Here is a 15,562-nt window from a genome sequence, read left to right as displayed (position 1 = left end):
TTTTTTGTAGAAACAGAGTCTTGCTGTGTTGCCCAGGCTGGTATTGAACTCCTGGCCTCAAGCACTCCTCCCGCCTCAGCCTCCCAAAGTTTTGGGATTACAGGTGTGAGCCACTGTGCCTGGCCTGATTGGTTGTTTAATGTGTAGTCCCCTGGGGGTCTTGTTAAAAATGCAGATTCTGATGCAGCATGTCTGAGATGTGGCTCCCATGGGGCGCTCCAAGGTCCAGCCCTCCTTGGACCACCCTTTGAGTAGTGAGGCTCCAGGAGATCCCACAAGCTTCCAGATTTGACACTTCTGAGCTTCCTCAACTCCAGAGCCAAGCCCCCAACCAAAAGTGGGATCAGAGGCCAGGTGTGGTGGCTCATGCCTGTAATTCCAGCACTTTGGGAGGCCAAGGTGGGAAGATCACCTAAGGTCAGGAGTTCAAGACCAGCCTGGCCAACATAGTGAAACCCCGTCTCTACTAAAAATACAAAAATTGGCCGAGTGTGGTGGCATGCACCTGTAATCCGAGCTACTCGGGAGGCTGAGGCAGGAGAATTGCTTGAAGCTGGGTGGCAGAGGTTGCAGTGAGCCGAGATCACACCACTGCACTCCAGCCTGGGTGACAGAGTGAGACTCCGTCTCAAAAAAAAAAAAAAAAGTGGGATCAGCAGTAGTCCACTTCACCTCTTTTCCTGCTAGCTTGAGTTAAGAGAAAGGTATACCTCTTCTAGTAAGGCTTTGCCAGGCCCCCAGGCAGCACTAACCTCCTCCACTTTCCCCTGGGTAAACCCGAGGCAGTGGCCAATCTCATTGAGAGGCTTTCTGAAGCTGGCGCCCATTTCCTTCCTGAGACCTCTACCCACAGCTTGATGAATTGCCTCCAGACTCTGCTGTCTCCATTCTCCCAACGTCTACATTAGCATGGCAGAAATGCATCGCTGCAACCTTCCAACTCAAATTACTTTGATGAGGCTGAATCCCTGCCTTATCCCAGATGTCCCCAGAAAGTGTCGGGTGTGATGGCTCATGCCTGTAATCCCAGCACTTTGGGAGGCCAAGGCCGGAGGATCACCTAAGGTCAGGAGTTCAAGACCAGCCTGACCAACACGGAGAAACCCTGTCTCTACCAAAAATACAAAATTAGCTGGGCGTGGTGGCGCATGTCTGTAATGCCAGCTACTCGGGAGGCGGAGGCAGAAAAATCGCTTGAACCCGGGAGGCGCAGATTGCGGTAAGCTGAGATCTCACCATTGCACTCCAGCCTGGGCAACAAGAGCGAAACTCTGTCTCAAAACACAAACAAACAAACAAACAGATGTCCCCAGAAAGGAGGTTATTATGGGCACCAAATGGTTGTCATAAAATTCATGTTTTGTTATCCCCCTTCCCATAGCTGGTGGCCTTCAAAAGAGTACTTTATTCTCTCTCTCCAATAATGTGGGGGCCATTTGTAGGAATCACACACATAGACAGCTGGGATTTTGTGAAGCTGAGCACGTCAGATTTTAACATTGGTAGTCTTCAGACACGTTTTCCCAAAAGCGGCACCACCTTCTCAGGCAAGGTCTGGCCCAGCCCACCCAGCTAACCCTCCTGCCCAGCTTGTCCCTGGAGAGGCAGTGTCAGGGCACGACCAGCAGGGGGCGGCGCGAGCACACAGTCAGAGCCGGCTCACGGGATCCCAACCCTATGGCTTCTTCCTCAGAAAGCCACTTGGTTTTCTTATCAGACGGGGTCCCTGAGCTAGGGCCCCAGCCCTGCTGACCTTAGGGACGACCCCAGCATCCCATTCGGGTTTGCTTAGGAGCTAGGGCTGCCCCAAGAGTCTTCTGCTCAGCATGTGCCTGATTTCATTTATATATTTAGAGCTGCCACAAATTCAGAGTGGGCCTGGGCTGTGTCCAGGAGGGCACCTGGCAGCTCGGGGCTCGGGGGAAGATGGGAGTCAGTGGACAGGGATCAACCAGGGGTTCCCTCAGATTTAGGACCCAGGTCTTAAGGAACAATTAGAAGTATATCATGAAAACGTAAAATATACCCTTCCTTCCTTCCTTCCTTCCTTCCTTCCTTCCTTCCTTCTTCCTTCCTTCCTTCCTTTCTTTCTCTCTCTCTCTCTCTTTCTTTCTTTATTTTTTGAGACGGAGTCTCACTCTGTCACCCAAGCTGAAGTGCAGTGGCACGATCTCGGCTCACTGCAACCTCCACCTCTCGGATGCAAGCAATTCTTCTGCCTCGGCCTCCCGAGTAGCTGGGATTACAGGTCCCCACCACCAAGCTCGGCTAATTTTTTTGTTGTTGTTTTTATTGTTTGTTTGTTTGTTTTGGGACAGAGTTTTGCTCTGTTGCCCAGGCTGGAGTGCAATCGTGCGATCTCGGCTCACTGTAGCCTCCGCCTCCTGGGTTCAAGTGATTCTCCTGCCTCAGCCTCCCAAGTAGCTGGGATTACAGGTCCCTGCCACCACACCTGGCTAATTTTTGTATTTTTTAGTAGAGATGGGGTTTCACCATGTTGGCCAAGCTGGTCTCAAATCCTGACCTCAAGTGATCTGCCCACCTCAGCCTCCCAAAGTGCTGGGATTACAGGCATGAGCCACCGCGCCTGGCCAAAAATACCCATTCCTTTAATTTAACTCAGCCTCATCACCACCCCCTTCCATCAACACCTCCACGCAGGTCACCAGTGCCCTCCACCTTGGCAAACGCTAGTCTCTATTCCTCTCTCACATGACCCCAAAGCACCATTGACAGTTCTCGTACTTGAAATACCTTCTTAGCTCCAGATGTTCCTAAGTAATCTCTCAGGGTGAGGCTCCTTCTACCAGAGCAGCTTCACTCTTTTTAGGTTGGTGGTGTGTTTTGTTGATACAGGGTTTCCCTCTGTTGTCCAGGCTAGGGTGCAGTGGCACAACCATGGCTAACTGCAGCCTCGACCTCCTGGGCTCAGGTGATCCTCCCACCTCAGCCTCCTGAGTAGTGGGGACTACAGGCATGCACCACCATGCCCAACAAATTTGTGTATTTTTTGTAGAGGTGGGTTTCACCATGTTGCCCAGGTTGGTCTCAAACTCCCAAGTTCAAGCAATCCTCCTGCCTTGGCCTCCCAAACTGCTGAGATTATAAGCATGAGCCACATGCCTGCCCTTTTTAGGTTTAAATACCAAGGTTCCACGTGAGATTTGATTTGCAAAAATGAAGCCTCAACTTTTGGGACAAAATCCTCACTGGTTGATCTCCTACCCTTCTGCCCATAATAATTTGCTGTGATTCCTCCTCCAGCCTAGGATTCCTATGTAAATACCATTTTTGTTTTCATGGATTTTGTGACCATGGCTTGTTGACTGTGAATGTTATAAAGAAGGAAGTTTCTTGGGTAATGAGCATACACTACAAACCCTAGGAGTGAAAGAAAGTATGTAAGAAATAAGTGCCTATATATATGTATATATATATACCCACACACACACACATATATATACATTGACATATACAGGAACCTGTACACAGCCTCACTGAAAAGCAAGAAAGAGAACTCTCAGTGGATCAGAGAAATTCCCAAAGGTGTGAAAGCAGATAGGACTGAATTGAATCCAAAGTCCAGAAAACGGTTGGAATATCCTGCCCCAAAAGGTAGGTGCAGCACTAAGGGTGCTTGATACCCACAAAGAATGGGGGTGACCCTACAGGCAAGAGCAGACAAGTCTTGGGTTGATTGACTGGGATGCCTTGGTGGGAACAACAAGGCCTCACCTACTGCCACTAGCCAGCCAGTGTCTGCTTCCATGTGGGAAAATGAGCGTAGCATCCTGGAAAAAGTATCTGTCAATGCTTAGGAGACCCATGCCCAGAAGAAGCCAGCACTTCCCCAAGAGGGAATAGCATGCTCAGCAAACAGGGCATCTAACAGGGATTCTCACCTACGGAAATGAGCACACACCCGAAAATCACCAAGCATTTGAGGAAAGCCAGCTCCATAGAAGGAAAGATTTGTATTTGTCAAAACATGCAGATTTGGGCCAGGCATGGTGGCTCACAACTATAATCCCAGCACTTTGAGAGGCTGAGGTGGAAGGATGGCTTGAAGCCAGGAGTTGGAGACCAGCCTGGGCAATAGAGCCAGACTCTTATCTCTACAAAAAATATGTAAAAAAATTAGTTGGGTGCAGTGGCATGCGCCTGTAGTCCCAGCTACTCAGTAGGCTGAGGCAGGAGGCTTGATTGAGCCCAGGAGTTTGAGGTTGCAGTGAACTATGATTGCACCACTGCACTCCAGCCTGGGTGACAGGTGAGACCCTGTCTCAAAAAAAAAAAAAAAAAAATGCAGATTTGGAAAGTGTAAGTTCATCACTGTAAAATGCCTGAGAGTGAAACAAAAAAAGAGCTTTAACTCTATCACTTGAGGACTGAGTGAGTGCTCAGAGAAGATGCCACTTATAAATCTAAGTAGAACTGTCCATCCAGGCAAGGGGACTGGAGGAGACAGCTTTTGGTGGAGAGACTCCTTCTCCCAGACAGACGGAGGGAACATGACTGCCACCCTGGAAAGAGGTCCAAGTTCCTGACCACCCCACACATGCCAGACTGCACCTCACCAAGGGGAGGAGGCCACCCCTGAGTGAAGCCACTTCCAGGCCTCTTCCACCCTGGAATTCTGTGTGGAAAACCCCTAGACTGCCTAGAGGCCACCAGGACTGCTGTGTTTGCCAAATCATTTGAACATATGTCCTCTCTCTTTTATCTTCTTTTATTGCATTTCTGGGGAGAGTAGGGGGATATTTTAATCCAGGCTCCTTGCCTGTTTTCACAGACTCTAAGTCGTAAAACTCTGTTACAAAGGAAATGATTGAGAAAATGAATTCGAGTCTTTGAAATACAACCTCACACAAAAATCACTGTCTTAAAGCTTCAAGGGCAGGTGGAAATATAACTATCCCCAGTTCTTCTTGTTCAAGGGAATTCCCCCTCCTTTATTCCCCATCCCCCAACTTGAGAACAGGGTGACACCTGAGCTCACTCGGGCTTAGGGAGTCTAAGGGGGGACCACAGTCATCTCAAGCAGCCCTTTCCTAGCCTTGGATCCAGGACAGTTGAGGAGAGGCCCAGGGATTCTAACTACAGTTCAGCTGGCAGGAGATGTTTTCAGAAGGCTGTGTTCTCAGCTTGGGCCCGGGGGCCAAAGAGCTGCTCAGCAACAGCCTTGCCATCATACTTGGGCAGCGTGCCCCCGAAGTCAGAGGGCAGGATGTTCTCATCAATCTCCTGGTAGAAACCAGAGAGGTCATCCCCATGGACAAAGACCTGCAGGGAAGCAAGGGAGAGAGAGCTGAGGAGGAGGTGCCCTGAGGATGAGGGTTGAGGGAGGAAAGGGGCAGGAGGACAAAGCCCCATCATGTGCAGTCTTTGCCTGGCGACACCCCTCTCCGCAGGTCTCCATGTTGGGTGTCAGTGGGATCCACATAGCTCAGGACCATGGTAGAGTGTGAGGAGGGCTCAGGTGAGGCCCCACCCCCGGCCCTCTTGTCTCACTGTCTGGGCGTCCCATGTACTCACCCTCTCAAGCAGCTTGCTCTTCAAGAAGGGCTTGACCACATTGTAGGTCGTGGTGAAGTACCATGGCTGGTGGATGAAGTGGATGGCTTTGAACCGGGCTGGGAAGGAATCCTGCAGTGACAGAGAGACACCCCATTCCCCATGGCCCCAGTGACCTCAGAGGCTCCCACTCATTCCCTGCTGCCTCTCCTCGTGGAATAGAACAGATTTGTCCAGCATCACAGGGCTGCCCTGCAGAAGGGCCCACTGAAGCTCCTATTTCCAGGCCAGCAACTAGGGATCCCTGGCTTCACTGTGGCCCAGACTGCAGGGAGGAAGCCCCAAGATTCATAAGACCCAACCCTCTCCCTGCTGATGCAGATAAAACCGGGAATTAGGTAAAGAAATGAAAGTAGCCTTGCTTGGCTTTTTGGTGAGTTTTTTCAAACCCACTTGCCTGCCGAAGGGACTGCAAACTATTACAAACCACAGGAACAATATTATCATCCCTCATTGTCCATCAGCCCCTCCCACAACCTCCACCTCCCACCCCTCCTTTCCCAAATACACAGAGCAGATCCAAGATGGCTCTAAGAAAGGACTCCTGACATGTCAGCACATATAGGAGTGAGTTATCAGAGGGTTAGTGATAATCCCTTTCTTGGGGTGAATCCACATTCAAAGAGAGGCAGCGCGACATATGTGGACAGACAACACGGGATTCCAGGTCAGAAGATGCAGGTTCAAGTCTGGCCTCTGCCGCTTTATTGCTGTGTGACCTTGAGATGTCACTTAAATCTCTGAGCCTTCATTTCCAGGTTTGAAAAATGAAGCAGGGAAGGAGGGAGAGAATGCTTTCAAGGAGTGGATGGAAGAATGAAAGGGAATACTTGGCAAACTGTCAATCACCATGCAAGTGCTTATGGTTGGGATTGTGGCTGTCACTGCTCTTTATGGCATGAGGTGATCCAACTTCTCAGGTCCCTGCAAGCACCATGAAAGGAGGCCCAGCCTCTCAGCCTCCCCAGCTGTGGGAGGCTGCCGTGGGACAGAACTCTAAGCCTCACCTGGAGCATGTCCACCATCTTCCTGAGATCTGAAGTCCGGAGACTAGCAGCCTGCTGCATGGTAAAGCCCTTGAAGTTCTCAATGATGCAGAAGCCATTAATTTGAGTTTCCTCATTCTCCAGCAGCTTCTCCAGGATGAAGCAATATGCCTGCAAGATCTTGGGCACAGAGAGAACAGGCTGTAAGATCTAACCCACAACAATAATTAAGGCTTCAGGTCCTGAGGGGAGAGCTAATTGGTACATTCTTCATTGGGATAATTTGCTGCAGGCTTTGATCTCAGACATTCCACTTCTGTGAATGTACACCAAGAAAACAAGCTCGAATGTCACATCCATGGTTAGAGGCCAGAAGGTTTATCCCAGTATTCTTACAATAGTGGGAACCTTGGAGACAACCTAAACATCCAACAATGGGAACTGGTGAAATTATGGTACACTTATGCCATGGAATACTCTGGAACAATTAAAAACAATACAGAAGACTAATAATACAGGAAAATGTGCATGATATATTATTGTAGAATATAATCCCATTATTGTAAGAAAAATGTGTGGGCTGGGTGCAGTGGCTCACACCTGTAATCGCAGCACTTTGGGAGGCCGAGCCCGGTGGATCATCTGAGGTCAAGAATTCAAGACCAGCCTGTCCAACATGGTGAAACCCCGTCTCAACTAAAAATACAAAAAAATCAGCTGAGCATGGTGGCAGGCACCTGTAATCCCAGCTACTTCGGGAGGCTAAGGCAGGAGAATCACTTGAACTTGGGAGGCAGAGGTTGCAGTGAGCCGAGATCATGCCACTGCACTCCAGCCTAGGCGACAAGGCAAAACTGTGTCTCAAAAAAAAAAAAGAAAAATGTGTGTGTGTGTGTGTGTGTGTGTGTGTGCATGCATACATGTATAAAAAGATTGGAAGGATGTCAATAGTAGAGCTCTCTGAGTAGTAGAATTGCAAATGATTTTAAATTTGTTTGTAATTTTTTTTTTTTTTTGAGATGGAGTCTCGCTCTGTCAGCCAGGCTGGAGTGCAGTGGTGCGATCTTGGCTCACTGCAACCTCTGCCTCACGGGTTCAAGCAGTTCCCCTGCCTCAGTCTCCCAAGTAGCTGGGATTACAGGTGCCTGCCACCATGCCTGGCTAATTTTTGTATCTTTAGTAGAGACAGGGTTTCACCATGTTGGCCAGGCTGGTCTCGAACTCCTGACTTCAGGCAATCCACCCACCTCGGCCTCCCAAAGTGCTGGGATTACAGGCATGAGCCACTGCGCCCAGCTAATTTTTCATATTTTCTAAAATGAGTAGATATCACTATGTAATAAGAAAAAATATATATTTAAGTCTCTTCCTTAATACACACAGATAGGCAGGTGTGCGTTTCAGTCCTACAGCCAGTGTCTTATTTAATGGGAAAACACTAGAGGCATCCTTACTAAGATCAGGAATTAGATAAGGATTTCACCATCTCTGCCACCATTTAATTCTATATTGAAAGTACTAACCAATGCAATCAATTTGTTAAAAAAAAAAAATCAGGGGCATAAGAAGTGGAAAGGGAGAAGTAAAACTCTCTCCTCTACTTACAGATAGTATTATAGTATACTTAGAAAACCCCAGAGAATCCATTATAAAACTAACATAAATTTTAAAAGAGTTCAGTAAAATAGGGGGATATACAATTAAAAAACAAAAACAATAACCTTCATTTATACGAACAATAACCAACTAGAAGATACAATGGAAGAAAGAGCCCCGTTTTTAGCACTGACAACAAAATTAATACCTAAGACAAATTTAATGAGAAATGTGCACGACATTGTGAGGAAAAAATTTTTAAAAAATTTTTATTTTTCAGAAACAGAGTCTCTCTCTGTCCTCCTAGCTGAAGTGCAGTAGCACAACCATAGCTTATGAAGAAATCTTTAAAACACTCCTGAAAACTCGAAAGTAGGCTTGAATAAAACAGAAGGCATCTCACGTTTGTGGATAGGACAACTGGCCATGAATGTGACATTCCGAAAGAAGCCAGTTCTCCCCAAGCTTGTTATTTATGTTTAATATTATCACCAAAACATACTCCTAATATTTCTCCTATAGCTAGACAAATTAATTCTAAAGATCATAGGGGAAAATAAACATGCAAAAGTAGCTAGAAAAGCCCCCCAAAAAGCAGATCGCTAAGGACAAAACTAGCCCTAACAGATTAAACATGCCACAAAATCTCTACCATCAAAACAGTATGATATTGGAGTATGAATAGGTAAAGAGACCAATGGAACAGAATAGAAGGTCCAGAAATAGACCAAGTACATATGAAAATATAAAATATGATAAAGATGGCATTTCAAGTCACTGAAAAAAGATGGACTTTTTAATAAATTGTGTTGGCACTACTAGATAGCATTATCTAAAATTAGTTTGGGCCAGGTGCAGTGTCTCATGCCTGTAATCCCAGCACTTTGGGAGGCCAAGGTGGGCAGATCACTTGAGCTCAGGAGTTTGAGAACAGCCTGGCCAACATGGTGAAACCCGGTGTCTACTAAAAATACAAACATTAGCTGGGCATGGTGGCGTGCGCCTGTAATCCCAGCTTCTTGGAAGGCTGAGGCATGAGAATTGCTTGAACCCAGGAGGCAGAGGTTGCAATGAGCTAAGATCATGCCACTGCACTCCAGCCTGGGTGACCAGAGCGAGACTCCATCTCAAAAATCAAAAAATAAAATAAGTTTGTAGCAGTTTTTTTTTTTTTTATTAAAGGCATCTTTTTCAGGCTCAGTGGCACATGCCAAAGTTCTCCCAAGACAAACCCTAATTCCCCCACTTGGGGCAGCCCCCTTAATGGCTCAGATAAGCAAAATTGCGTACATATAAGCACAAAGAACTCGGGCTCCTAAATAGATTGGAACCTGTGCTTTCCAGAATCTCTTCCAGCATGTAGTCCACTAATCCCTGTTCTCTCTGTTGCTCTCAGCTTTTAGCATTTGGCAGGGCAGCCCCCAGCTCATGGCACACAGCTGTTACCCCCACTTGGCACTTGGCAGGGATACCCAGGAAGAGCCATGTATTATTGACCATCAAGCCCCACCTGCAAAGCTACTGGGTTTTTCAGCTGCCCTGGAACATCCTAGGAATTCTCTCCCTGCCTGGAAAGGGCTAGGTGGCAGGTGGCTGCCCACCTTTCCCCCTCTACAGACCTTGCCTCCTGGAGAACCAGGAATGAGGGCCCAGTAGAGGCCAGGGTTGAGGGAGGGAACCCAGCCCACAGGGTGGGAGCCAGGCAAGCCCCCACTAACCTCATCGAAGGTGATTTCTTGACTTTGCCAGTTCTCAATGTTGAAGAGCATGACCACTCGGCCATACTTGTCCCGACTAGAGAGGACACCAGGGTAGCCAGCTTCAATGGTGCAGCGGACAGCCTCTGGGGACAGGCTGTCAAAGAGCTCAGGGTACTGCAGCCGGAAATTCACATAGCCTGGAGGAAGGAGAGCAGAGGAACCCCCTCATGGAGCCATCCCATCCCTACTCCATCCCACCTAGTGGGACACAGAGACCTGGCCTCCTGCCAGGTCCTATGTGCGACCGAGCTGGCTACTTAACCTATCTGAGTCCCATCTTTCCTCTCCAAAAAGTGGGATCTCGATATTGGCCTATCTATTCTAGATAGTCTAGATAGTGGCCTATCTCACCAAATTGTTGGGGCAATCCAATGAGATTCAAGATGTAAACATCATCATAAGCTTGGGCAAACATGAGGCGTAGTCCTAAATATGAGGATAATCATTACTTGTTATTTTCTTCCCCATGGGGACAAGGCACAGATTTTTTCAGCTGGGCACAGGATAAGCTGAGTGGTGAGGTGTGCACAAGGCTGGGGAGAAGCTCCCAAGTAAAATCCAAACCCCAAGCAGGACACAGAGCCCTTCCTGATTCCAGCAGCACCTCTACAGTCCACAAACGCCATCCTTATGCATCCTGAACAGTTCCCTACCTCTGTGGCCTGCACCATCAAACTTGAGCCCCTAGAGGAGCTGGGCACATCTGCCAAGAGACTGCCACATCAACTTGCTCACTGCTCTGGAACACTCTGGGCACCTCCCACCCCCTGGCCTTTGTCTTTGCTGTTCCCTCTGCCCTGGCTGCTCTTCCTCACACATATCTCATTTCCTTTGGGTTTTTCTTCAAAATTCTCTTTACACTGGGACTTCCCTGGCCACTTTCTCTAAAACTTCAGCCCCTCAAGACTTTATATCCACCTCCTTAATTTCTTTCCTTATTCCTTACCATTATTTAACCCTATATAATTTTACTTTATTTATTGGATGTATTGTTTCCACCATTAGAATATGAGTTCCACCAGGGCAGGGAACTCTTGTCTGTTTTGTCTCCACTGCATCCCTTGGCCTAAAACAGTTCTTGGCACAGCATGGCCCTGAATTACCATTTGGGGAAGGAAGAAGTAAGAAAAGGAAAATTATTAGCCTGCAGAGGGCCCACTCAGACCCCATTTCTGTCCACCAGTGCCCAAGATTTGATTTCTTGAGGGAACCACCCCCCCTTTTTTGTTTGTTTGTTTGTTTGTTTTGAGATAGAGTTTTGCTCTTGTTGCCCAGGCTGGAGTGCAATGGCACAATCTCAGCTCACTGCAACCTCTGCTTCCTGGGTTCAAGCGATTCTCCTGCTTCAGCCTCCCTAGTAGCTGAGATTACAGGCATGCGCCACCATGCCCGGCTAGTTTTGTATTTTTAGTAGAGATGGGGTTTCTCCATGTTGGTCAGGCTGGTCTCAAACTCCCAACCTCAGATGATCTGCCCACCTCGGCCTCCCAAAGTGCTGGGATTACAGGCGTGAGCCACCGCAACCGGCCGATGATTTCTTGAGGCATCCTGTCTTCATCCAGCTAGCAGTGCCAGAGCAGTTCTGTCCCCGGGGTTCATTCCCAGGTCTGACACTATCTTCAGTTCCACTGCACATGAGGCTTAGGTAACTGCCCTGAGCAAGGCACTATCCACCTTCCTGCAGCATTCCAGAGCCAAAGCTTAGGTTCTCATGGTGGGGGTCTGGAGGGGAAACTCCTCCCCTCGTCACCCAAATGGGGTACCCAAGTTTTGCTCATTGAATCCCAAGACTGGGAGAGAGTTGAGAGGACTCAGACCTCTAGGAATCTGCTCCTGACACACTTCATTCATTCATTCATTCGTTCATTATCAGAGCTGACCCATTTTACAGATAAGGATATGGAGGCTCAGAGAAACTGACTTGCCCACGGTATGGAAGCAGGCCTGTTCAGTGCCGGGATGAGAGCGGATACCATCTTCATGGCCTCCCGTCTTCCCAGGGCCGTCCCTCCCCCAGGGGCCTCACCTCTGAGCAGCTCATAGGCACGGCCCACGTTGAACTTCCGTGCGCGGATGAAGCGCAGGAAGAAGCCGCTGTCCTTCTCTTGCACCCTCTCCGCCACGGCCACGGCCAGCTCCTCCCCCGAGGCCGCCTGCGCCTGCACCATCTCCTGCAGCTCTCGCACTGCCTCCTCCCGGGTCTCCTCTCTCTCGTTCAGCTCATCCTTGGCCTGGAACAGGGTGGGGTGTGCATGAAGTTAGACTTAGGTGCGGGTGAGGGGCAGGACACACAGGTGATGAGTCTCCTGCCAGAGCTAGACCAGCCAAGGCGGCCCAGGGGTCTGCAGCCGCAGCTTTGCTTTTCTGCCCCAGGGGCAGCATCTGCACTGGCAACACCTGAGATTGTTGTGTGTGGAGAGAATTCAGTCAAACTGTTCATCCTCGATATTTGCAGAATATGGCCAACAATCTAAATGTTTCTAAAAATGACTGCCTACACTCACTGAGCCTTTGCCTAGCAACCTGCTAAGTCCTTTAAATGCACTGTGTTTTTTAATCTTTGCCACAGACCATCATGGTTGGTGTTCTTATCCCCATCTCTCAGATGAGCAGACTGAGGCTCATAAAGGTGAAGATATTCTTGCTCGAGGTCACCCAGAGAGAAAGGAATGGAGCTGGGACTCCTCTTTTCATCATTTCACTCTGCTGCCTCCCAGGCTTGATTCTGATTTTTTCAAAAACACGGCTCTCTGGCAGATGGCAGCCTGCCTCCTGCCCAGAGCCTCACATTCCTCCCTTCTGCTGGGTCAGGAGATCTCCGCCATGTGCCTCAGATAGCTCTCTCCTTGGACAGCAAGAGGAGGGAAGGGAAAGGAGGAGGAGTAAAGTGTGAAGGAGCTAATAGCACCTTTCCTTTGAGATGCCCAAGGAAGCAGAGATGGAAGCTGGGTGCCCAGGCTCAGCTCAGCCACTTCTCATCCTCCCCAACAGCCCTAAGACAGCTCTGTCAGCCTCCACAGAGCACAATCTGATCACCTCTGAGCTAGTCCACCAACCGTCTTTCACAGATACAGAAGGCAAGAGCCAGAGATGGAAAGCAATCTGCTTAAGGTGACACAGCAAGCTGAAAGTAGGTCTGGTTCTGGAACTCAAGTCTCTTGCCTGTCTAGCAGGGGCAGCAGTTGGATCCTTGTTCCCCGGGGCCATTTCCAAACCAATGCTCCTCATATTGAGTCTAGTTTAGAGGACCCTAGTTCCGAGGCTCTGGGCTGTAGTCTTGGGTTGGGCTGGCCTGGCTGGGTGTCTGGTCAACCCAGTTGCTGCCATAGCCGTGACCACCAGGAAGGACCTTAGAACAGGCCAGTCTATCAGGTCCAGGATGATCTGGAGTGCCGAGGCTGGACCCTTTTCACAGGAGAGAGAATGCGGTCATGTTCCCCTCATGTTGCCTCCCTAGGCAGCTCCTCTCTGCTTGTCAGCCACCTCACCTTCTGCAAGGTGTGGCGGGGCAGCTGGCTGCACGGGCCAAAGACAGGTCCATGGTCCTTGGTTGTGAGCTGCTCCAGTTGGGCACGGAGCTCCTGTTCCTCTTCAGGTACCATGCGGAACGTGCCCACCTGGGCAGAGAAAGGAAAAAGAGGAACAGCCAACCGCATCAGCCTGAGCCAGCCAGGGAAATGGGCCTGCTCAGACCTTCAGTTCTTTTGCCCAAGGTCATTGTTAAGCCTCCTCCTTTTGTGGGGTCAGGACCCACAGAGGGGTTATAGAAGTGTGTGCCTATATTCCTGGGCAGAGCAGAAGATAGAGAAGTAAGGAGGGAGGGAGAAGGAAGAGAGATAAGAGAGGGAAGGTGGGTGGAGGAGAGCCCTGGAGGACAGAGTACTTACCCCTTCTGACATATTGCCTATGGAAGACACAGAGTCCTCAGAAAAAGAAGGGATCTGCTTTCTCTGTCCTGGCCTCTCCAGTCGGCCCCTTCCCTAGGATAGGAAGTCAGGGCTGCAGGGGTTAGAAAAACCATTCTGTTATTGTCTTAGAACAGTGGATCTCAAACTTTCAATTGCATCAGAATCACCCGAGGCATTTGTTAGAAATGCAGGTGCCTGGGCCCCAACCTCCATGATTCTGACTCTGGAGGTGCAGGCTGGGGCCTAGGAACCTGCAATTTAAAGCACTTCCTGGTGGCTCTGAGGGAGATGGTTCTCGGGCTACACTTTGGGAAACACTGCTTGGACAAAGGGCACAGACACAAATAGCTCAGTCCTTAGATGTTAAGATAAGTTGGCCCTGCCAGGAAAAAAAGAATCTGGCTCTATTCTCAATGACATGATCACTGCAGGATAAGGCAATCTCTCCTCCCTCCTGTGGTCATCCTTCTCCAGCCCAAAGGGGTCCCTCAGAAACTTCGCAGCCTAGTGGATGGCCCTTTCCCCAATGCTTTCATTCTCAAGATGGGTGATGACCAGTTACATAAGTACATAATCACGAGACTGGAAGTGTGTTCTGTGCTTTGTGATGCACTAAGTACTTTCAAATCCACTCTCTCAGACCCAGGGTCGGCATTATTATTTCCATTTTACATAGGAGGAAACAGAGGAGGAGGAATAATTGACTTGTCCAAGGTAACACAGCCAAAAATTAGCCAGGGATCAGGACTCAGACCCAAGTTGTGACTTCCTGTCAGGACCAAGAGGCAGCCTGCTGTGGCGCAAAAGTTGGACCTGGGTTCAAGTTCTTCTCTTCCACATGCAGGCTGTGTGATTTAACCTCAGTCTTGGTTGTTCGCTGTAAAGTAGGATGGAAGGGTTATGAAATGTAATGGACACATAAGCAATGCTTGGTTACCAGAACAGACCCCATTCATGGCCCACATGACAACCTGCTTCCCCACTGGGTATTTTTGGAGACAGCTCTTCTGTTTCTGGGTTTTCTCTCCTGCCTAAATGTCCTGCCTAAGTGCCTTCAAGAACCCTTCACCATCCTGCTCCTACCTGTGACCAGGTTCCATGGCCAGTTCAATCACCTAGTCACAGTTGGTAAGTGACAGAGCTGGGACTTGAACCTATGCCTGCCTGACACCAAGTCTTTTTTTGACACCTAGAGCCAAGACATCTGCAGGCAAACTCCCTAGGAGAGCTGGCGTCATAGAAACCTTAAAGGTCAGGGAGACCTGGGTTTGAAACAGGCTTTGTCAGTGATGACTTCTGTGACCCTAGCGAGTTATTTAACCTTTCTGGGTCTCAGTTTCCTCATCTGTAAACTGAGGATAATAACAGTACCTACCAAAAAGAACTGTCATGAAAACCATATGATTTCTGCAATGCTTCTGGCACAGTGTCCTGTTCTAAAACATAGTTCCCCTTCTCTTTCTTAGCACCATATTGATTATTACCCTAACTTGCACGAAGAGACTTGGAGGACCCCCAAACAGTATCTGAGGGTCCCCTATTTCCTGCTCTTTCCACTCCACAGCCCCAGCAAGCACAGAGAAGTTCTGGGGGCCATAATCCATCCACAGGAACCAAATCTAAGCCATCTTTCTGGCTGGTAGACATCCAGATATGTGGGCACAGAGATAGACAGGCTGAAATGCTGCTGTGCTATCAGTTGGGTTTTGCTGGAACAGGAATGGAAATGGAGAGGGTG

General features: G+C 48.9%; 1 protein-coding gene across 6 annotated transcripts in view; it reads right to left on the bottom strand.

Annotated features, from left to right (window-relative positions):
- Positions 1 to 4,708: 4,708 nt before the first annotated feature.
- Positions 4,709 to 15,562, bottom strand: part of RLBP1 (retinaldehyde binding protein 1) — a 34,109-nt gene continuing 23,255 nt past the window's right edge. For 2 of the 6 annotated variants that reach the window (XM_055277275.2, XM_055277274.2), the window contains exons 2-8: positions 13,804 to 13,915; positions 13,405 to 13,533; positions 11,943 to 12,147; positions 9,875 to 10,053; positions 6,582 to 6,740; positions 5,536 to 5,646; positions 4,748 to 5,283 (exon numbers count right to left, since the gene is read on the bottom strand). In XM_055277275.2, coding sequence (XP_055133250.1) covers positions 5,125 to 5,283; positions 5,536 to 5,646; positions 6,582 to 6,740; positions 9,875 to 10,053; positions 11,943 to 12,147; positions 13,405 to 13,533; positions 13,804 to 13,815 — 954 coding nt within the window. In that variant the 5' untranslated portion in view covers positions 13,816 to 13,915 and the 3' untranslated portion in view covers positions 4,748 to 5,124. Of the gene's footprint in view, positions 5,284 to 5,535; positions 5,647 to 6,581; positions 6,741 to 9,874; positions 10,054 to 11,942; positions 12,148 to 13,404; positions 13,534 to 13,803; positions 15,240 to 15,562 lie in introns of those variants that run through there. The other 4 variants (XM_063638591.1, XM_055277273.2, XM_055277276.2 and 1 more) reach the window with 4 other exon arrangements.

Source organism: Symphalangus syndactylus, chromosome 5 (assembly GCF_028878055.3).
Source record: "Symphalangus syndactylus isolate Jambi chromosome 5, NHGRI_mSymSyn1-v2.1_pri, whole genome shotgun sequence".
In the NCBI taxonomy this organism is placed as follows: Eukaryota; Metazoa; Chordata; class Mammalia; order Primates; family Hylobatidae; genus Symphalangus; species Symphalangus syndactylus.
The sequence above is the reverse complement of the archived record's forward strand: the minus strand, read 5'-3'. Positions and strand labels throughout refer to the sequence as shown.